This window comes from Balaenoptera physalus (genome assembly GCF_965194825.1).
Source record: "Balaenoptera physalus genome assembly, chromosome: 3".
NCBI lineage: Eukaryota > Metazoa > Chordata > Mammalia > Artiodactyla > Balaenopteridae > Balaenoptera > Balaenoptera physalus.
The window spans coordinates 61,948,504-61,972,905 of record NC_138890.1 but is presented as its reverse complement, the minus strand read 5'-3'; the positions used below and the strand labels follow the sequence as shown (position 1 = coordinate 61,972,905).

General features: G+C 39.7%; 1 protein-coding gene across 1 annotated transcript; it reads right to left on the bottom strand.

Annotated features, from left to right (window-relative positions):
* Positions 1–1,188: 1,188 nt before the first annotated feature.
* CDC25C (cell division cycle 25C) lies at positions 1,189–23,933 on the bottom strand. Its single transcript, XM_082454619.1, has 15 exons — positions 23,801–23,933; positions 23,178–23,390; positions 22,381–22,475; positions 21,626–21,671; positions 19,771–19,804; positions 19,566–19,655; positions 18,536–18,604; positions 15,567–15,725; positions 6,839–6,991; positions 5,788–5,889; positions 4,707–4,769; positions 3,338–3,436; positions 2,668–2,801; positions 2,169–2,280; positions 1,189–1,968 (listed from the first exon to the last, which is right to left on the bottom strand). The coding sequence occupies exons 2-15, from the start codon at positions 23,372–23,374 to the stop codon at positions 1,819–1,821; spliced, it is 1,503 nt and encodes a 500-aa protein (XP_082310745.1). The 5' UTR covers positions 23,375–23,390; positions 23,801–23,933; the 3' UTR covers positions 1,189–1,818.
* Between the last annotated feature and the right edge of the window lie 469 nt (positions 23,934–24,402).

Sequence of the window (24,402 nt, the reverse complement as noted above, 5' to 3'; positions counted from 1 at the left end):
CACTTGGAAGTGGAGGTGCTTCCAGCAGTTTCCTGCTCAGGCAACTAGAAGTTCCTGCTTGGTGGGGGGAAGTGTGTGGAGTGGGACAGGGAAGCAGCATCTTTCCCTCAGCTATCTCCACCTAATGTAGCAGCAGCTTTTCTCTCCTTTCCCCCCCCCCCCCCCCACCCCGGCCCTTCTGAGCTCTGAGCTCAAGGGCTTAGGCAGAAGGTCAGAGAGGGAGCCTCCCTCTGGACAGACAGGCTCCAGCTAGGAGTGGAGGCTGCAGGCTGCAGTGGCTGGCTTAGAGAATACAGCAGTGCCCTCTGCTGTGAGGCAAGCACGCAGCATTCCGGGAGAATAGCACTTGCGAACCTTGCAAAAATCAATCCAGTCACTCTGGCACTGCCCTATGGCTAATGCCCTCCTTCCCTCCCACTCACTTTTAAAAAGTCTCCCTGCTCCAGAACCTGGGAAGATATCATTTTTGCCTCCATTCTATGTCAGTCTAGGCTTCAGAGCCCTTTGTCCTTTTCTAGTCCTGAGCTATCACTATTACTAGGTTAATGCCAGAGAAGACAATGTTCAATTAATTCCACTGCCACCCAGGCCAAGTAGGGCTGTACCTTACTACACAGACAAAAGCCTACTCACCTTAAAGAGCTCTAAGATAGGAAAGCCTGGGATAATACTGAAGAATGCAATTTAAAATATCTTTCTGAAGTCTAACTGATCTTGCTTGGTACTTTTCTTTTATTCCTATCTTCATATAGCACGGATCTCTACTTCCAACCATCCTAAATCCTAAACTTGTCTCTGTGAGACATGAAGTGGAGTGGAGAAAAAAACTTTGGAAAATGGGAAAAGTCAAAACTCCATTGAGGCTGTAGATAAGGAACCTTTTGAGCCCAACTCAGACCTATCCCTTGGCCTTAGAGAATGGCAATTATTTTGGTTTTCTGAGCCTTGATACCATTGAGTGTTGAGTCTGGGGCACACTTTTAGGCAACTCATACTATGGAATGGTCTAGGAAAGGAAAGCCTGGAACATTGCTAAAGAATGAAATTTAAAAGGTTTTCCTTAATTCCAGAGCTGTGGTTCTCAAGCCTTTCATGTATCAGAATCACCTGAAAAGGAGATTTTTAAAACCCAGATTTCTGGGCCCTAACCTCAGATGTTCTGATTTAGTAGGTCTGGAGTGGGCTGTGAAAATGTGCATTTCAGGCAAGTTCAGATGATGCTGATGGACCAGGGCCCAAACTTTGAGAACCATGGTCTGGAGAAAAGCACCTTGGCCTCAGCTATGAATAGAGATGGCTACATCTTTGTCCAAAGGAGTTTAATGTGGTGATTACTTCCTTATACACATCTTCTAGGAACAGACTGGGCTCACAATAGCATTTCTCATTCTTCAATGTTTATTTTCCCATTTTAAAAAAAAGGTGAGAGAGGGAAACGAAGAAGGAAAATATAGAGAAAGAAGATGGGCAACTCTCTCTTGCATAGCCAGAAGCCCACGGGGAAAAAGATGTGGCTGACCTCTGAGGAGACTCGAGCAGTTAGGAAGAGGAATGCAACAGCTCCCTGAAGCAACACAAATCTCTATGCAACCCAAGGCTCCAGCCTTACAGAGCCAGCTCCAGGACTTCCCACCAACCAGCAGCTCTACTGACACCTAATCAGCCCCCAGGCCTGGGATTTCAGTAGTTTGGCAGCCTGTTGGTTTGCTGACATCTCTTAACATCTTGGGTTTAGCTGAATAGAAGATGGCCTCTTTCTGCTTAGGGTTTCTACAGTGTCTTTTGGTGAGTCCTAGGCAGACAGTGGGTGAGCTGATATCATGGGCTCACATCCTTCACCAGTAAGGCAATCTGTTCCTGCAGCTGCCGCTCCCCTTCCCATGCTTTGCTCTGGTTTCGACACCTCAGCAGCTCAGCCTTATGGTCCTGGTGATGCATAGGGCAGTAGCTCTGTGGTTCGCACAGCTCCTGAAAGGCAGGGGACAGAGTAAGGGATCCTCTTGATGCCTGCAGTCTGCCTACTAGGTATAATAGAGATGCTGCAAGTAGTGGCTAAGAAGGAGCAGCAGTTTCTTCTCAGAGGGCTTTGCAGGACCTGGGAGCTGCATGCTAAAGTAGGCTTCCCCGAGTTTGGGCTCCCCGGTTGCCCCATGTGCCCCATGCTTTACCATATATTCTGGAAAGAAGTCTCTGTAGCCCCCTTTGAGGATATACAGCTCTGGGTAGTACAGTGCAGGATACTGGTTCACAGCCCTGTCCTCTTGTCTCAGAGAGCGGTACCTTTAGAGAAAATCCAGGGATGGGTGGGGTGGAAAGAAGCGAGTTCAGGATTCCATAGGCTATTCACTGGGGAAGGGGAGGAAGAATAGACTTTTGCTAACCCTCAAAAGGAGCTCCAGATCTGTTTTTGCAAAACAAGGTCCAAGTGGCACCACTCTTTCTCCTTTGCTCCATTGGTACCTAATTCCCAATCCTTTTTCCTTCACTGCTTCAAACCTTTGAATTGTAGAAACCCCTTTCCTCCACCTCCTTAACATTCTTCAAACTTCAGTGGAAAGCATTCATTGATTCAGTCTCTGTCTGAACCGATCTGGGAAGGTTCCCTGGCTGTAAGTCCCTACTCAAGATCCATTTCCATCACCCACCCTACCCTGTGTAGACACTCACATCCGGGGACCCCTCTCTGAGGAGAATTCACAGTGGAACACAATGATTATTCTTTTCTGAGTATCCAACGGGACAATGGGTTTCTTCAGAAAGAAGTTATATAGTTCTTCTTGACTGTACAAGTTTAAAGCTCCCTGTAAAAGAATTTTATTAAGTATTTCCTTAAGGATCTGTGAACAGGGCCAACACTTAGAAATAACTGGAATACCATCTTGAAATATTTGGTTCAGGAAGGCTAGACTATAAGTACTTTCAGAAAGGCAATCTACCTGTATCTACCCCCAGGGCCTGGCATGGAGCTTGGTATGTAGTAGGTGCTCAATAAATGTTTATAGAATGGAACTGCCTGAAGTGTAGGGATCATTGTGAGGAATGTCTGTAAGCATTAAGTGTTTGCAAAGTGTTTCTCAGTCCTTGGATGAATGTTTTTACTTCCAGGTAGGAGCTCTTGGCTCCTATAGAAAAAAGGGAGATTGGTCTAAGAGGAAAAGGAAAAGGAAATTGCTCAAAGTACACAGAATTAGAACAGGAATGAGGACTAATAGCCTTGATGTGCTCCAAATGTATAATATCTGCCCTGGTTCTAGAGTTCACAGGACCCTTTGTCCAGACTTCTCAATAAAGAGCTATCCGCAGCCCCTTCCCTGCTAAGTCCTCAATGTAAGCTTACCTGGATGTGTCCTCCCAGGTACTCATATGGATAGCGGCAATCGATGATATAAAATTTCTCTATCAGACCCTGGAACTTCCCCAAAAGCAAGGCAGCCACCTGCACAGAAACTATGATTGAATATCCTGCTTCTTCTGAGGGAGAGAAGAGCCAGTCACACAGTTCCTGATTTGCACAGCATTCCACTGTACACCCAGCCTCCAAAGTCCCCCTATGGTTGAAATATGGCAGTGATGCAGCCCCACCCCACATAAGAGGATAAAATAGGAAATGGCCTTTTTGGAGAACCAAAATAGCTGGTATTGCCAGGACATCAGGGAAAACCACACTCAGGCTACTTATTTGGAGGCAGGCATGGCTGCAGTCAGCCTCTGAGAAGATACCCAAGGACTTCTGTAAGGGCACAGGTAGCAGCTAGAGCTCCTGATTTTACAAGAAGAAATGAGAAATGATTCCCCACCCACCGCTGTAAAATTAGAAAGCAAGTTTCCCGAAAGGGATATGGAAGGAAAGGGGTGATATCCAGAAGAGGAAACTTAAGCTTCGTGTAGTTATGTCAATTGGTTCAACCTTTCTGGAGGGGACTTTGTAAATACCTATAAAAATAAATGCAATTACACTTTCAACAATTTCTTTTCTAACGTCTTAAGTAAACAGAAAAGTACATAAAGATAGGGCACAATAATATTCATCTCACCATTGTTTCAGATTATCAAAATATTATGAATAACTTAAATACTCAATAAAAGGGGTTTAATTAAATAAATTAGACATTATCAGTATAACAGAATATTACATAGCCATTAAAAGGATAATATAGATATCTTTTTATTGCTATAGAAAGATGTTTACAATGTCTTACTAAGCTAATTGCAAAATTACATGTTTATTATGATCCTATTTTTGTAAAACTTATGCCAGAATAAAATGTGTAAGGCCATAAGGAAAGTATTACTAGTGCTTATTTCTGGTGGTGAGGTTATGGGTAGAGTGACCAAATAATTACTGCACAAACTGGGACACTTTTGAGAGTGAAAGAGAACACTATTAATAATTACCCTACACTAATAGGCATAAACGGGATTGTAACATGTAAACCAGGATGTAAGTTCAGCCTAACTGGGTGATTTTTACTTTTTTCCTTTCCCCTTCCTCCTTCCTTCCTTTCTTTCATAACAATTATATATCATTTGTTTAATTAAAAACCAAGGTGCATATAAAAGAGAGTCCTTTAATACAGCTTCAGTTGAATAAAGAGCCTGTATGAGTGAACACAGAAATAAATACAAATGGAAGTGGGGATTTTAGGGACAGAACAGACCAGATGGTAGCTTATGTAACCAGTTACCATCTCCAGAAATCTGCTTACTGTTTCTGGGTTGACGTACTTCAGATCTTGGTGTCTCCCTGACACGGTCGGCAGCGCACATACCTAGAAATACCCAAGAGCTGAAATAACAGCAAGTTCTGTATACCCAAATTTGAGATCATGACCCATATATTGTCCTTTCCAAATGACATTTAAAACCTCAGATGCCTTCAGAAATCAATGGTCTCTATAACGTGTATATGCAGCAATTTCATTTCTAAGAACTGATCCTAAGAAAATAATTACGGATGTGTACAAAGTTTCAGATTTAGCTACAAATATGTTCACCTTGGTATAGTCCATAAGGAAAAATTGTAGAAGTAAATATCCTACAAGAAAGGATTTATCAAGAAATTAAGGGCAGCCAAAAAAGAAAGAAAGAAAGAAGTACTGTGCTGCTATTAAAAGTGATGAAATGATGAAGCAGAACTGTTTATTGACATGAAAAGATGTTCCTGATACATCAAATGAGAGGGAATAAAAACCTCAACAGATCACAAAACAAACATGGAAAAACAAAAAATGTATTTGTATACATGCATGTGTGTTTGCGAAAATACACAGAAAAAAGTCTGCAGGAATATACACCAAGAAAATATTAAATAAAAGCAATAATACTCTGACAAGATTTAGGGTAGATTTCATTTTCCATCTTTTCTGTAGTGACCAAGTATGATTTACATAATTTTAAAATATATTAAAAGAAAAAAAAAAGTAGAAAGCCTCATACTTGGGACTTCCCTGGCAGTCCAGTGGTTAAGACTCCGTGCTTCCACTGCAGGGGGGACGGGTTCGACCCCTGGTTGGGAAACTAAGATCCTGCATGCTGCACGGTACAGCCAAAAAAAAAAAAAAAAAAAGCCCTCTTATTTTCCCCACTGCTCTGGATATTCCCAGAATGAATAAGGAATCCTTTCTCATGAAAGGCTTAGGGCCTAGATCTACCACTACAGGACTTTCAGGTTATCAATGAGTACTTGGTGAAGATGCATGATTAATTAAACCTAGTGTCCTCTGCAAGCAGAGAAGATTCAGATCCAAAATACAGGATGAAATATAGGATTGGTGTAACCAAACTCACCTTGGAGAAATCACCAATCAGAGGCCCCTGGTTAGAATCTTCCTCCAGCATCTGAGTCATATTAATGTCACAGAGGGAGGCCATTTTCTTTATACCTAAGCCCTGAAGACAACAAGATTCCCCCCACCCCCAGTCCTCATGTTAAAGGTTTAAAAACCATTGGGATGGAAGGAGTGGAGGGAGACATTAAAAATATGCATACTCTTTGATCTAATAATTCCACTTGTTTTACTAAGAAAATAAAGATATGTACAAAGATTTGGCTGTAAGGATGTTTACAACAGAGAAAAATTACTAATAAATGATCAATAACAGGATCTTGACTAAACAAATCATATCCACACATTATAGATTACTATTAAGGAATAAAAAGTATGTTGTAAATTTCATTGACATGAAAATATGACATGCTATCATTAAGTAGGTTAGAAAACATGTTCTTTATAATGCCACTTTAATAAAAGAAAAAACATATTTGCATTAAAAAAATGTCTGAAAGACTATACATCAAGTATTAACAGTAATTATCTCTGGCCTGTGGGATTATGGGCATTTTGCAATGGCTTCTTTTTGCTTATCTGCATTTTCCATTTTTCTGTAACGTCATACACTGATTTTATAAAATAGCCAAATGTATTGAGATTTTTTTAAAGGAGGTATAGGGGATGAGGGCTAAGTTTTTCAGAATTTGCTTTCCACCAAACAAGTGTGCTCTAGGATGCTACTTCTCTCAGAATGCATATAAAACAACAATAAATGTCCTTACCAATCAAAGTTCCCTTGTACTCTCTCAGATCTTAAAAAAGAGGGTTGGGAAGACAATACAATGACATCATTTCCAAAATTATAATATAATATAACATATTTATTATTAAATATTTTATATATGGATGCAGATGTAGAAAAGAAAACAGGAAGATGGAAAGAAGAGATAAAAGTAAAAGTAATGAGGAAGAAGACCAAAAGATATACTAAAGCAATCCCCATACCAGAAAAGTGGAGAAGACGAGATAGAAGATTAAAGAGCCTGTCTTCTTAAAAAGTTTCTTACCTTCCTGAGCTCTTTGTGGCTAGAACAATACTTCTTTTTTACTTTATCTGGTATTGTGTTGTCCTTGAATTTTACCATCTGCTTCAGTCTTGGACTGTTCAAACTGTCTGGCAACGAAGAGGAGCGATACAGGCAGCTCCTGTTCACAGATGCCTGTTTGGAAATATGAAACCCCAAGGTTCTTACTCCTTAAAGTGTGTCTGCAGGCCAGCATTGTGAACATCTCCTGGGAGCTTGTTAGAAATGCAGAATCCCAGATGTTAGGCTTCGCCCCAGACCTGCTAAGTTAAAATTTGCACTCTAACAAGATGCCCAGGTGACTCCTAGGAACATTCAAGTTTGAGAAACAATGCCCCAGGTAAGCAACCTGTCTTCCCCTCCTCATTAACATCTTTCTCCTCAGACTGCATGATGTTCCATCTCTCCTAGATGTTTTAAATCCAGCCAAATTCTCAACCTGACCATCTTATATATAACAATTCTTGTAGAAGAAAGCAAATGCAAGCTTAGCTCCTCCAGTCATATGATAGTTTCTCTATGGGATCCTAAGACCCTGACAATCAAAAAACAATTTTTTTTTTCCAGCTGTGTTGGGTCTTCTTTCTGCACGCGAGCTTTCTCTAATTGCGGTGAGTGTGGGCTACTCTTCGTTGCAGTGTGTAGGCTTCTCATTGCAGTGGCTTCTCTTGTTGCAGAGCACAGGCTCTAGGCGCACGGGCTTCAGTAGTTGCCGCACATGGGTTCAGTACTTGTGGCACGTGGGCCCTAGAGCACACAGGCTTCAGTAGCTGTGGCATGCGAACTCAGTAGTTGCGGCACACGGGCTTCAGTAGTTGTGGCACGAGGGCTCAGTAGTTGTGGCTCGTGTGCTTTAGAGCACAGGATCAGTAATTGTGGTGCACGGGCTTAATTGCTCTGCAGCATGTGGGATCTTCCCGGACCAGGGATCGAACCCAAGTCCCTTCCATTGGCAGGCGGATTCTTAACCACTGCGCCACCAAGGAAGTCCAAGACCCTGACAATCAAGATTTAAGAACCCTTACAAAACTGAAGTTGACAAGCCAAAAAAGTTAGCCTGGGTGAAAAAGTACTAAGAAGCAAGAGTATATAGTTGTCCCTTGGTATCTGTGAGAGACTGGTTCCAGGACTACTACAGATACCAAAATCTAGAGGCGCTCAAGTCCCTTACTTAAAACTATGTAGTATCTGTATATAATCTACGAACATCCTCCTGTATACTGTATTTTATTTATTTATTTTTGGCCACGCTGCGCGGCATGTGGGATCTTAGTTCCCTGACCAGGGATCGAACCCATGCCCCCTGCAGTGGAAGTGTGGAGTCTTAACCACTGAACCGCCAGGGAAGTCCCTCCTGTATATTTTAAATCATCTCTAGATTATAATACAGCTAATACCTATACCTATACCTAATACCTATAATACCTAATACAATGTAAATGTTATGTAAATAGTTTCCTGTGTGGGCAAATTCAAGCTTACTTTTTGGAACTTTCTGGGGAAAAATATTTTTTTTTTTTAATATTTTCAATCTGTGGAGTGAGAGAGAAAAAATGTCATTCAGCCTTCTAGGAGGGGATGAATGGGGAAGAAATATAGCAAAATAAGCAGCATGCAAGGGAAACGAAAACACTAGAATCTAATATCAGGATGACCATTATAGGATTGAAACTATGAAGCCCATCAGGAAAAAAATAGATTAAATACCATGAAGAACTAGTCTTGGGAGTTGCTGGCCCAGGAATAGACTAAATACAGGAGGATGGACTAATTGTCTCTTTGAAAGGCATGATAGGTGTGTTACATACCCAGAGGCAGGGCGATATATTAAAAGACCTCTGATGGCGAGTTTCAACTAATCCAAGATTCTTATCCTCTGTTTCCTTCTTTATACACTCACCTCACTAATTGCCATGGATTGATTTAGGAGGGTGCTAGACCTCCTAAATAAGAGATAAGAGAGCCAAAATTAGAACACACATTGATAGTAAATGGTTTCTAGGAGAAGAAAATATGAACATCAGTATTTTACTTTACAATAACTATATTTACACGACAGTGTTTGTCACACCCATGGTCCTAAGGAAAACTCCATTGTTCATGGTACCAGTTGAAGGTACAGTTCACATTTGATATACCAACATTCTATAACTACCTTTTCCCTTGGACCCCTGCCAGTCATCTCCCTATGTCTCCACAACCCTACTCCAAGCCACTGGTGACTGGACCATATTGCTGACTGAACACTCCTATTTAGTGGTCAAGAATATGTAAACATAACCTGGGCCAATCAGGTTCCCTCTCTGGGAGTCTAACTTGGAAAATATCAAAATAATTAGGCAGCAGCAGAAGCCAAAGCTTTATTAAAAGGAAGAAGCGGGCTTCCCTGGTGGCGCAGTGGTTGAGAATCTGCCTGCCAATGCAGGGGACACGGGTTCGAGCCCTGGTCTGGGAAGATCCCACATGCCGCGGAGCAACCGGGCCCATGAGCCACAACTACTGAGCCTGAGCGTCTGGAGCCTGTGCTCTGCAACAAGAGAGGCCGCGATAGTGAGAGGCCCGCGCACCGCGATGAAGAGTGGCCCCCACTCGCCGCAACTGGAGAAAGCCCTCACACAGAAACGAAGACCCAACACAGCCAAAAATAAAAATAATAAATAAATAATAAATAAATAATTTTTAAAAATAAAAAAATTTAAAAAAAAGGAAGAAGCCAAGAGATATAGTCAAGGCCATGATGCCAATGATGAATGGATGGATGAACCAAAGGTACGGTGGTAGAGGAAATGTGGTGAAGAACTGAGGAGCAGGCTACCCAGCCTCCATGACAGACTTCCCTTCATGTAACTTCAGTTTTGCCCTGAGAAGAATGCAGGAGGAAGCCAGATCAGAATTTCAAATTTGCTGGCCTTAGTGCAATCTTTGTTTCTTTTAACCAAAAGAGCCTCTCTAGAACACACTGTAATTGTTAAGCTAAGGGTTCATTTTAAAGAGTTTGAATTAATTATCTACTAAGTGAAATGTATCCATTTATTAGCATTACATCTAAGAAATCTTTGCCTAACACAAGGTCACAAACATTTTTCTCCTATGTTTTTTCCTTCAGTTGTTTTACAGTTTTAGGTTTTATATTTAGGCCCATGATCCATTTTGTGCTAATTTCTATATATGGTGTGAAGTATAGATTGAAGTTTTTGTTTTTGTTTTTGTTTTTCAGATGGATTTTCAATTGCTCCAGCACAACTTGTTGAAAAGACTATGCCTTCTCCATTTAATTGCTTTTGTGTCTTGGTTTATTATCAATTGACCATATATGCATGGGTCTATTTCTCGAATCTCTATTCTGTTGCACTGAAGCTTTACGTTTTTGGTAGCTATTATGATGGTGATAACGAAGGTGATAAACATCTCTTTGGGTTTCATATTGTCCAAGGACAAGAAGCCAGAAATAAACGAGAGCAAAAAACTACTTTAACAAACAGAAACAGCCACTACTGTTTTGACAGATACTTTCCAATACATTTATATAAAAACAAATGGCAACTTATTGCAAGGAGTATAAGTGCTAGGTCATAGAGGAATGATGATGATGATACTTTAGATTTGTCTAGCCAGTTAGAAGTTTCCCAGTTACCAGAAGCTGGTGAGGGGAGATCCCAGGACCAGCTGTCTTAGATCTAACAACTAATGGCTTTCATTGTTTAAGGAATCAATGAACACTTCCCAAATCTGGGAGTTTTAGAGCATTGCAAAGGCCAGAAAGAAGAAAAGTTCAATTCTACTTGCAAATTTTATAAAAAGGTCAAATTGGATAATTATTACTTTGTAAACTGAGGAGGCATCATCATTTCCTCATGGCTTACATGCTCTTCAGCACACATAGTCTTGGCTTCTGTCTGTACCACTCTACTGCTCTTGTCAAGGCTATCAACAATCTTCTTGTTGTCACATCAGACAGTCACTTCTTTAGCCATGTATCATGCTGAAGCTCACAGTGCCTTCCACTGACTTGGCTAATCCCTTATTTAGCTTCAATGGCACAGCCTAGTTTCTTAGTTTAGTTCTAGTATAGACAACTGTTTACTAAAAGAACTGTGATGCTTCTACCTCTCTGTTGCTCCTTCTCAGTCTTCTTTGTCAAGCTTCCTCACCTACCAAACCTCTAACAGATGCTGGATTCAGGGCGAGGACCTGGCCCTTTTTTAATCTCCTCACTCTTGCCATAGGTGATTTTTTTCTACCCATGAATTTAAACTTTCCCTCTATGCTGATGACTCTCAAATTTTTCTCTCAAGACTTCTGCTCTTACTTCCAGACTTCCACATTCACATACCTGTTTGACAATTTTTAAGTACGTACCAGATGACAGAGCAGTGAATCAGAGAGTAGAAGAGACAAACAAATAAATATGCTCTGTACTTTCATGTTGTGAAAAGTGCTGTAAGTAAAAAATAAAGAAGGATAAAAGATAGGAAAAATATTGGGGTTAGAAGTTTGTCGGGAAAGGCCTTTCTGTTAAGGTGACATATGTGGAGATAAGAGACCGAAATGAGGGAGAAAATCATGTTTGCCCAGGGGAAGAGTGTTTCAGGCTGAAGGAACAACAAATGCCCTGGTGAGAACAGCAAGGCCAGTGATGGCCGCATTTAGTATGGTTCCACTTTTAGAAAGCTCAAAAACTGAAGCAATACTATAAACCAACTAGATCTAACAGACATCTATAGAATACTGTACCCAACAAGAGTAGAATATACATTCTTCTCTAATACACATAGAACATTCTCCAGGATAGACTACATACTAGGACATAAAAAAAAGCCTCAATAAATTTTAAAGGATTGAAGTGATACAAAGTATGTTCTCTGATCACAATCGAATAGTTAGAAATTTATAATAGAAAAAAATCTGGAAAACTCACAAATATGTAGAAATTAACACACTCCTAAATAACCAGTGGGTCTAAAAAGATCACAAGGGAAATCAGAAAATATTTTGAGATGAATGAGAATGAAGATATAACATACAAAAACTTAGGTAAAAATGCAGCTAAACCAGTGCTTAGAAGAAATTTATAGCTGTAAATATCTATAATAAAAAAGAAGGAAGAATTCAAGTCAATGACCTAACCTCCACTAAAGAAGAAAGTAAATCCAAAGCAAGCAGAAGGAAGGAAATAAGACAGATTAGAGCAAAACTCAGTGAAGTAGAGAACAGAAAAACAATAGAGAAAAACAACACAACCAAAAGTTGGTTCTTTGAAAAAATCAACAAAATTGATAAACCTTTAGCTAGACTGACCAAGAAAAAAAGAGAAAATACTCAAATTACTAAAATCACAAATGAAAGAGAAGACATTACAACCAATCATATAGAGTTTTAAAAACATCATAATGGGGACTTCCGTGGTGGTCCAGTAGGTAAGACTCTGTGCTCCCAATGCAGGGCGCGCAGGTTTGATCCCTGGTTGGGGAACTAGATCCTGCACGCATGCCACAACTAAGAGCCTGCATGCCGCAACTAAAAGATCCCACATGCCTCAACTAAGACCTGGTTCAGCCAAAATAAATAAATTAATTAATTAATTTTAGAAAATCATAATGGTATACTATGAACAATTATATTCTAATGAATGAGAAAACTTAGATTAAATGGGAAAATTCCTAAAAAGACAAAAACTATCGTCAAGAAAAAAACCAGAAAATCTGACTAGACCTGCAAAAAATAAAGAGATTAAATTAGTAATTTTAAAACTTCTCACAGGGACTTCCCTGGAGGTCCAGTAGTTAAGACTCCACGTTTCCACTGCAGGCAGCATGGGTTCAATCCCTGGTTAGGGAACTAAGATCTCACATGCCACGCGGCGCAGCCAAAAAATAAAATAAAATAATTAAAAACAACAACAATGACAAAAAAAAACTTCTCACAAAGAAAAGCTCAGGGACTCCCCTGGTGGCCCAGTGGTTAAGAATCCTCCTGCCAAATTGAAGGAGAAAAACCATATGATCATCTCAATAGATGCAGAGAAAGCTTTTGACAAAATTCAACACCCATTTATGATAAAAACCCTCCAGAAAGTAGGCATAGAGGGAAACTTCCTCAACATAATAAAGGCCATATATGACAAACCCACAGCCAACATTGTCCTCAATGGTGAAAAACTGAAACCATTTCCACTAAGATCAGGAACAAGACAAGGTTGCCCACTCTCACCACTATTATTCAACATAGTTTTGGAAGTAAAGCTGTCACTGTTTGCAGATGACATGATACTATACATAGAGAATCCTAAAGATGCTACCAGAAAACTACTAGAGCTAATCAATGAACTTGGTAAAGTAGCAGGATACAAAATTAATGCACAGAAATCTCTTGCATTCCTATACACTAATGATGAAAAATCTGAAAGTGAAATTAAGAAAACACTCCCATTTACCACTGCAACTAAAAGAATAAAATATCTAGGAATAAACCTACCTAAGGAGACAAAAGACCTGTAGGCAGAAAATTATAAGACACTGATGAAAGAAATTAAAGATGATACAAATAGATGGAGAGATATACCATGTTCTTGGATTGGAAGAATCAACATTGTGAAAATGACTATACTACCCAAAGCAATCCACAGATTCAATGCAATCCCTATCAAACTACCAGTGGCATTTTTCACAGAACTAGAACAAAAAATTTCACAATTTGTATGGAAACACAAAAGACCCCGAATAGCTAAAGCAATCTTGAGAAAGAAAAACGGAGCTGGAGGAATCAGGCTCCCTGACTTCATACTATACTACAAAACTACAGTAATCAAGACAGTATGGTACTGGCACAATAAAAGAAATATAGATCAATGGAACAGGATAGAAAGCCCAGAGATAAACCCACACACATATGGTCACCTTATCTTTGATAAAGGAGGCAAGAATATACAGTGGAGAAAAGACAGCCTCTTCAATAAGTGGTGCTGGGAAAACTGGACAGCTACATGTAAAAGAATGAAATTAGAACACTCCCTAACACCATACACAAAAATAAACTCAAAATGGATTAAAGACCTAAATGTAAGGCCAGACACTATCAACTATTAGAGGAAAACATAGGCAGAACACTCTATGACATAAATCACAGAAAGATCCTTTTTGACCCACCTCCTAGAGAAATGGAAATAAAAACAAAAATAAACAAATGGGACCTAATGAAACTTAAAAGCTTTTGCACAGCAAAGAAAACCATTAACAAGACGAAAAGACAACCCTCAGAATGGGAGAAAATATTTGCAAATGAAGCAACAGACAAAGGATTAATCTCCAAAATTTACAAGCAGCTCATGCAGCTCAATATCAAAAAAACAAAAACCCAATCCAAAAATGGGCAGAAGACCTAAATAGACATTTCTCCAAAGAAGATATACAGATTGCCAACAAACACATGAAAGAATGCTCAACATCATTAATCATTAGAGAAATGCAAATCAAAACTACAATGAGATATCATCTCACACCGGTCAGAATAGCCATCATCAAAAAATCTACAAACAATAAATGCTGGAGAGGGTGTGGAGAAAAGGGAACCCTCCTGCACTGTTGGTGGGAATGTAAATTGATACAGCCACTATGGAGAACAGTATGGAGGTTCCTTAAAAAACTAAAAATAGAACTACCATACGACCCAGTAATCCCACTGCTGGGCATATACCCTGAGAAAACCATAATTCAAAAAGAGTCATGTACCAACATGTTCATTGCAGCTCTATTTACAATAGCCAGGACATGGAAGCAACCTAAGTGTCCATCAACAGATGAATGGATAAAGAAGATGTGGCACATATATACAATGGAATATTACTCAGCCATAAAAAGAAACGAAATTGAGTTATTTGTAGTGAGGTGGATGGACCTAGAGTCTGTCATACAGAGTGAAGTAAGTCAGAAAGAGAAAAACAAATACCGTATGCTAACACATATATATGGAATCTAAAAAAAAAAAAAAAAGAAGGTCATGAAGAACCTAGGGGCAAGACAGGAATAAAGACACAGACCTACTAGAGAATGGACTTGAGGATACGGGGAGGGGGAAGGGTAAGCTGTGACAAAGTGAGAGAGTGGCATGGACATATATACACTACCAAATGTAAAATAGATAGCTAGTGGGAAGCAGTCGCATAGCACAGGGAGATCAGCTCGGTGCTTTGTGACCCCCTAGAGGGGTGGGATAGGGAGGGTAGGAGGGAGGGAGACACAAGAGGGAAGAGATATGGGGACACATGTATATGTATAACTGATTCACTTTGTTATAAAGCAGAAACTAACACACCACTGTAAAGCAATTATACCCCAATAAAGATGTTAAAAAAAAAAAAAAAAAAGAATCCTCCTGCCAATGCAGGGGACACAGGTTTGAGCTCTGGTCCGTAAGATCCTACATGTCACGGAGCAACTAAGCCCGTGCGCCACAACTACCGAGCCTGCGTGCCACAGCTACTGAAGCCCACGCACCTAGAGCCCATGCTCTGCAACAAGAGAAGCCACCCAATGAGAAGCCCAAGCACATAACGAAGAGTAGCCCCCGCTCGCCACAACTAGAGAAAGCTCGTGCACAGGAACGAAGACCCAACGCAGCCACAAACAAACAAACAAACAAACAAATTAATTAATTAATTAAAAAGAATGAAGGAATTTGAAAAATGCAAAGACACCATCAGAGAGTACTTTACCTTGGCCTCTTCTTGATCTTCCAGAGAAAACTCCATCAACTCATCTGAAATCTCCTCTGTCTGGTTTTCTCCTAGCTCTGGATTTTTATCTAATTTTGAAACTGTAGTAATGGGACTGTCCAGATGTTTCATTTCACTTTCCACCAAGTTTCCATTGTCCTATGAATTATATTGACAATATTAAAAACTATCCAGGACCCTTACCTTACATCATATACAGATATTAACTCAAAATGAATCAAAGACCCAAATGTAAGAGCTAAAACTATAAAACTCTTAGAAGAAAATAGGAGGAAAGCTTTACAGCCTTGGATTTGGCAATGATTTCTTGGATATTACACAAAACCACAAGCAACAAAAGAAAAAACAGATAAACTGGACTTCATCAAAATTAAAAACTTTTGTGCATTGAAGAATACTATCAAAAAAGTGAAAAGGCAACCCATAGGATAAAATATTTGCAAATCATATGAATACTATCAAAAAAGTGAATAGGATAAAATAGTTGCAAATCACATATAAGGGATTAATATTCAGAATATATAAAGAACTCCTACAACTCAACAACAATAGCAACAATAACAACAATAGCAACAATAACAACAGAAGCAAACAGGACTTGAATAGACATTTCTCCACAGATATACAAATGACCAATCAGCACATGAAAAGATACACAACATAACTAGTCATTAGGGAAATGCAAATCAAAACCACAGTGAGATAAGAGAAATTACAGGCTTTCTAGCCCCCTAAGTCTTGACCCTCAAAATGTTAAAAACAAAATTACACATCCCTTTTTATCACTATTTAAATTTCCAGTTGAATTGACTAATTAGTACTTTATTTGGCAATTCCTTCTCCCTAAGCTATGACTTTGTATATATCTGGTTTTAATAATTAGTAAAGTTCTAGTTGTGCATGCAGTAGCTTTACAGATAATAAAAATTTAATTAAACTTAAAAAAAAAAAAAAAAAAAAAAAAAAAAAACCACAATGAGATACTACTTTGCACCCATTAGGATAGCTACTATTAAACAAACAAACAAACAAAAAACCCCAGAAAATAACAAGTGTTGGCAAGGATATGGAGAAATTGGAACCCTTGTACATTGCTGTGGGAAATGTCAAGTGGTGCAGCCGCTATGGATAACGGTATGGTGGTTCCCCAAAAAATTCAAACATAGAATTACCGTATATCAGCAGTAATTCCATTTCTTGGTATATACCCCAAAGAATGAAAGCAGGGGTTTGAAGATATTTTTATACGAATGTTCACAGCAGCATTATTCACAATAGCCAAAAGGTGTAAACAACTCAAATGTCCATCAACAGATTAATGAATAAACAAAATGCAGTATATTCATACGATGGAATATTATCCAGCCATAAAAAGGAATGAAATTCTGATGCATGCTACAATATGGATGAACCTTGAAAACATTATGCTAAGTGAGATAAGCCAGAAACAAAAGGACAAATATTATATGATTCTACTTACATGAAGTACCTAGAGTAGTCAAATTCACAGAGACAGAAAAGAGACTAGAGGTTACCAGAGGGAGAAAAGCGCAGTTATTATTTAATGGGTAGACAGCTTCTGTTTTGAAGGATGAAAAAATTCTGAAATGGATAGTGCTGATAGTTGTACAACATTGTGAACGTACTTAATGCCACTGGGTTGTACACAAAAATACGGTTTAGATGGTAAATGTTATGTATATTTTATTACATTAAAAAAAAAATCACACACATGTATACAGAAGACTATCTAGTAATTTACCATGCTCCAAGTCTTCCCCTACTCCAAGAAATCAAAAATCTGAAACATGATCAATTTTATCTACTTAGCATGGGATATGTTAAAATGGCTTTCCCAAAGGGTTGAGATTAGAATCCAAATCTCTGGAGTATCTTAAGTCCATAGTCTATTAAAAACAAGTGATGCTGTACACCTGAAACTAACACAACCTTGTAAATCAACTGTACTTCAATTTAAAAAAAAAAGAAAAAAATCACAAGTGAGTGCCTGGGTAACTTAAGACTCCAGTAGCAAAATGGACAAAGGACACAATCATTCACTAGAGAAAATATACATGGCTAACAGTCACATGAAATCATTACTAATTATTTTTAACATAAAATAAAACATTTTACCCATCTAATTAGCAATTTTTTAAGTGATAACAAATTATCCAAATGAGCCATGGATTGCTCCTGAAAATGTAAATTCTTAGAACTTTTTTTGGAAAGAAATTTGGCAATATGTATCAAAAATCTTAAAAATATTTAAACCTTTTAATCCAGTAATTATGTGTCTTGGTACTAATCCTAAATAAAAAAATTTTTAACATAGGCAAAAATTTGTGCTCAAGAACTTACATGATAGCATTATTTGTAAAAGCAAAATGTGGATACTCCTAAGTGTCCAACAATCGGGAAGTATTGTACCTAGGTGTTAGAATAAAAGCATCCCTTAAAAAGTAATGTTTACTAAGAGTTTTAATATTAACTTAAAATAACAGGATATGAAGTTATATATATGATATGACCTCAACTTTGTAAAACTGTACACATGGTTAAAAGATTGAAAGAAATTAGGTAAAATGTTAATAGTGGTTTTTCTCTATGAGGTAGCTATTTTCTTTTTTATATTTTACTATATTTTTATACCATTTTCACAAGGGGCACATAGTACTTTTAAAATCAGGGAAGGGGGGGGCGGAAACACTTAAAGAATAAAGGGGAAATTTTTTAAAAGGCCTAAGAATTTTTTCTTCTCCTTAAACTTAAATGAATAAAAAGATCAGAGGACATCTCCTCCCTTTCCCTCCTAAAAGGTTGCTTCTCCAACCCCTTTTCTCACCCAAGTCAGCTTTGAAAAATTCAAAGGGGCATAAATCCAGATCTATCATCCTCTACCCCACAATACCTCGGTAGACTCTTGAGGAAGATGTCCAGTGACTCACCAGTAGAAAAAGAGGAGACCTCAGGTTCCTGGGTACCCACCACTCCAAGGGCTCTGAAGTGCTGTTTTCCTGAATAAGAAAAACTACATTGGCTGGAGGAAGAGAAGTGTCAGCAGACCCTGCCAAAAACATTTCATCTGATGAAGCCATGAATAATCCTTACGAAACACAGTATATGTAACCAAGGTTGACCACGTACCGTGAAAATACAAATTATGGTTTGGATTTGTTATGGTGTGTAGATCTGCTCTGGAGGGTACTAATTTTATGATCACAAGCCAAAGGAAGGGAGGAAAAAGGGAGCCTGGCAGGGGAAGGAATGGTGAGATTTTTAAAAAGTGATTATAAAGGGAGATTAGAAGGACTGTAATCCAAGAAAAAGCTGATTAGAACAGCCAAAAACATGGGCATAACTTAGGCAATGTGAGCAAAGAAGAACAGCAGCTATCTTTTATAGATACTGACCTGCGGGAAAGGATGGGAGGCGGGGAAAAGAAAAATGATGGCTAGAAAATGGGATTAGTTGAAGGGATTAGTTAGAGAATTATCTTAGCGATTAGGTAGCTTTGCAGAGGCCAGTTTCAACTTGGAACTGAAGGATGGTCTGAGACTCAGACAAAAAAGGACAATGACTTCCTCAGAATAGGGGCTAAGAAGCTGGGCTAAGGGGGAAATAAGAAGAAATTAAGAAACCTAGACTTATATATGAAGCCATGCAAAGAATATGTGAACAAGTTATGTAAGTTAACCCTATCTGTTTAAAAAAAAAAAAAAAGTCCTAAATTCCTTACACTGCAATCAACTGAACATGAGTAATAATGATGACCTGCTGTGGAAGACTTGGAGCTAGGATCAAACTTTAAAGGGTAAAAACAAAACAAACCATATGCATTGCATAGTGATGCAATTTGCTTGTCTAGCATACTGAGGCACAAACAGCTCTAGGTCTCATAATGATACTGATGAGTTAGTTGCTCCACTCAAAGGAAGAAAACTGCTAACGGATCTAGGTTTCCATTAAAACACTCACATTCTCTTTATTTGCGGATGAGCTACATATTGCATCTTTCTTCCTGTGGCCATGGTCCAAAGCATTCGGAGTGCTACAAAGCAGCTGTGCCTACAAGAGATTGTTTTTTGAGAACATTCAGCATCCTTAAGCCACAGGTAAGCTGGAAGCCCTCTGCTTCCCACCTGACAAACAAACTCAGACCCAAGAAAGATGAGTTACTCACTGGGCTGCATTTTACAAGGTGTTGGTGATAATTCCTGTAGAGAAAAAAAACTGCCAGTCAGTTAAACCCCAAATAGGATTTGGTTATTCTTCAGTGGCTTGGGACATCCCACTTTTCCTTTCTTCCATTCTAGGAGGCCTGTACTTAGTTGATATGTCTCTTCCAATAACAATATGTAGGGTGTTCTCTGTGGTAAATATCAAGACATTGAGTGACATCCTGGGGATAAGGACCTCATTTCACTGGCATAACCATATATATAGATATGCATCAAAGATGATGAGTTTGTCCTACATCTTATGCAGACATAATTTACAATTTACTAATTTTTCAGCATTGACTATTGGGAGTTAATTTTTTTTTTTTATGAATTTCTATCCTCCTTTTCCAGATTTTATCTAGTTTACCTGGGTTAGGACATATAAACAATTCAAAGAAAATACAGGCAATATAAAGTAAAATTTTCACATGTATTGATTAAAAATACTCATGGAAAGCCTTCCCTAGTGCATGAAAGTGGCACCTAATTCATCTAAACATCAAAGAATAATACTATAAAAATATTAAAACAGTCAAATGGAAAATTTATGATAAATTTAATAAGTTGAATTAAAATTACTTTTCAGTCCTGAGTACTCTCTGATTGAACATTTAAAGATCTCCAACACGGGACTTCCCTGGTGGCTCAGTGGTTAAGAATCCGCCTGCCAATTCAGGGGACACGGGTTCGATCCCTGGTCTGGGAAGATCCCACATGCCGCGGAACAACAAAGCCTGTGCGCCACAACTACTGAGCCCGCGTGACACAGCTACCGAAGCCCATGCGCCTAGAGCCTGTGCTCCACAACAAGAGAAGCCACCGCAATGAGAAGCCCGTGCACCACAACAAAGAGTAGCCCCCACTTGCCGCAACTAGAGAAAGTCCGCGTGCAGCAACGAAGACCCAACGCAGCCAAAAGTTAATTAATTAATAGATTAATTTAAAAAATCTCCAACAAAGAATCTTCAACAGTAATAATAATAAACATTATAAAATGTATGGTAAGCATTAGGTACACATTTTCATTTAATCCTCACAGCAGCCATTTATGTAAAGTGCTATTATTATCTCCATTATTATTATTTCTTTATTACAAATAAAGAAACTGAGGTCCCTTGAAATTAAGAAACTTGTCAGAGTCAGCTGGTGAAGTAGTAGTAAGCCACTGGAATCCAGACACTCTGATTCCAGAGCCTGCACTCTGCACTTTCAACACTAAGATATATATACTCCGTCTAAATGCAGTATACCATTCTCCTCCATTCTAAAGACAATACTGGGGCTTCCCTGGTGGCGCAGTGGTTGAGAATCTACCTGCCAATGCAGGGGACACGGGTTCGAGCCCTGGTCTGGGAAGATGCCACATGCCGAGGAGCAACTGGGCCCGTGAGCCACAACTACTGAGCCTGCGTGTCTGGAGCCTGTGCTCCACAACAGGAGAGGCCGCGATAGTGAGTGGCCCGCGCACCGCAATGAAGAGTGACCCCCGCTCGCCGCAACTAGAGAAAGCCCTCGCACAGAAACGAAGACCCAACACAGCTAAAATAAATAAATAAATAAATTTATTTTAAAAGTAAATAAATAAATAAAGACAATACTGATTGTATGTGATGGTTAAAATGAATAGCCTTCATTTTCACAACACAATTTAGATCTTGGAAACTTAAAAACATTTCAAGGGAAGAATCTAGGCCTCCAAGCCCACTTACATCTAAAGTGAAACAGTCTCTACTCTACAGAGTCTGCATAGGATAAAATCCCTAGGCCAGTGCTGACAAGGCTTTAGCATGGGGTTCATTTCGCAAAAGAACTTACATCCCAGCTAACTGTATTTCCTCAGGTCCTGTAGAATCCAAGTGACCTGCAATCAGATGTGAAGAGTTATTCTTGTCCATGCATTTTGTCTTTCCTTCTCATTTTCTTCATTACCAGTGAGCCATATTAATTTCAAAAGCTGGCCTTGTGAACACAAAGGCTCTTGATAGGTACCAGTTTCATGGTACAAGGTACCATGGTATAAGGTACAAGTTCATGGAAACTTAAGAATTTACATGTGTCACTGAAAGAAAAAATTCTGAGAAGCAGTGCATTATGCTAACCTACAGAGATTTTTTCCATGAGTAGAAAGGAAAGCTTATCACTCAGGAAATGTGAAATCAGAACAAATACTAAAATGGTTGACTAGTAAAACACATTCCTTTGGGGTACACACCCTATAAAAACACATAAGAATTAGCTGACAAAGTATTTCTTTATGTTGGTTTCTTTGCCTCTGCTGAGATTAGACTAGGGCATAAAACTTTTCATCTTTAACTACCACTTTCATTCCCACAATCAGTCAACAAAATATTCCTTCTTGTCTAACTTTCTCAATGCAAAGTGACTCCTATTGGGGTCAATTCTCTTCCCATTGGCTGAATCATTCTCCTCAAAAATCCTCTAGGTACTCAAAGAATTCCATCTTCAAGGCTCTCTATTTACTTTTACCACCTCCATCTCTATCCTACTACTCTGTCCTCACCCCTAACAGTTATTCCTTCCCTTGAGGCTTTTACCTCCCTTTTCCCTACCAGTTTCATCAAGGTCTGAAGAAGTGGTAAACTGAGTGGCAGACATCTCCCCGCTGCTAAGATTCGAAAGATTAAGGCAACGTTTTGGGGTTTCTCTGTTGAGACATAATAATACATCAAGATTCCCATTAGGTTGTAATATCCTTAAAAGGCAAAGATCACATTATCCTCTTCATTTGAAACACCCCTCAATGACTATCACATAATCTGAGCAGTGTCCAAATAAAGCTAATTGTTTTTTGGAAATATTTCAGATTAGGCTGAGAAAAATCTCCCACCTTTTCTCTACTCTAATAATCTGTACCTCATTTTCTCCTCACTAACATATTGAGGCAAGGTAATTTTTAAAAATTGGCTGAGGTGGGTCTTGACCACACATCTTTTGCCCTGAGCAACATAACAACACAGATTTGATTTCTCCCTGGAGTCTCCAGTACTACTCTGATTCTCCAACTTTGTTGGCTAGCTGACACATCAGGGCATGGCATGTCCAGAATTTGAAGTACAGTAACATTAACGTTAACAGTAGTACTAATAAAGTGGAAACTCATATAATGCAATAAAGTTTTCAAAGACTTTTCCCAGACATCACATCATTTGATTCTCACAAGATCCTAGTAAGATAGTAAGATATTATGTCACAGAAAAGAAGCCTGAGACTCAAAACGGTCACATGGCTAGTCAAGGGCAGAGCTAAGACTTAAACCCTGATCTCTGAGCCAGGATAATTTTTAAAAACCCAAAAACTGTTTAGAAGAGCAAAGGAGATAAGGTGTGAAAAGAAAAAGTGGATTTACCCGGACAAGATGCTTAGGTTTGCAGAATCACCAAAAAGTTTCTTCTCCACTGGAGTTCTAGGGAGATCTGAACTGATGGAAAAGGAAGTCTCTCTCTCCAGGAGCAGGTTTAATATCTTCCTCTGATTGGACCTAAAACTAGGTCCTGAGCCAGGGCTTCCCTCCTCTCTTGTAGATGAAAAGAATTCTGCAGACATGGTCTCCGAGTTCCCACTAAGAAAAAATAAAACCTAGCTAAGAGAGGGAGAACGTCATCTACACAGGTACATCACAGATGGTCTAGCTGTCAGAACCTCCTCCACCCTTTCCAGCAGCGACCAAGCGGATCAATATTGAAGGAGGGGGCATTCCTAAACGGTGAACCACATCTTGGCTTGAAGGTTAAATAGCACTTGCCCGAAGCGGCTTGGCCTTTCCAGCGGAACCTGAACTTACCGAAAGGCAACCTCAGGACCTTAAAAGATGGAATGAAAAGAGGACCTGGACTTGTTAGGGGCCACACAGCTCGTGACTCCTGACAGGAAGGAACTCAGGTCTCCTAACTCGCGATAATGCCTGTTTTGTCCCCCTAACCTCTGTTTGCGAGGCCCGTGATTCCAAGGAGGACACAGCTCTGGGCTTACCTCAGGTTTGAGTCTGAGACTTGCCTTCAGGAGGAAGAGAAGTAGGCGGGGAATCACACACAAGCGAAGACTCTAGCAGAATTCAAGGAAATCTGGTGAAAGGAGGCGATTTAACCAGACGACAGCTATGCCTCTCGAGCAGATAGGCCGGAGTCTGGCTTCTCCGCTTCTCTCAGCGGACTGTCGAAGTTACAGCCTCAGAGCAAGATCAACAGCCATAGGCCTTGACCATTCAAACCTTCCGCCCTCCCAATAACCTATCCCGCTCTCCTCTAAGCTGCGCCAGCCAATCTCCGCGCACCCGCCTAGACCATCCCCCGCCCCCCCACTCCTCGGCCAATCGTTTGCCTCGTACATCACCCGGGGGCGTGAACTGTTCCGGAAGGAGCGAGATTTGCTCCACCCCGCAGCCCAGCGGGCTGCCGATTGGCCCACCAGGTTTCTGCAAGGCCCGAGTTAAGCCCCGCCCCACAGGGAGTTTGGCGCCTCATTGGCTCTCCCTCTGGCCTATCACCACACCCTTTGTGAGCTCTCCTTTCCTTCAGCCCCTCCAACCCCGAGACATTTAAACTGCACCTTGCTAGCGTCCACCACTCCCTAGG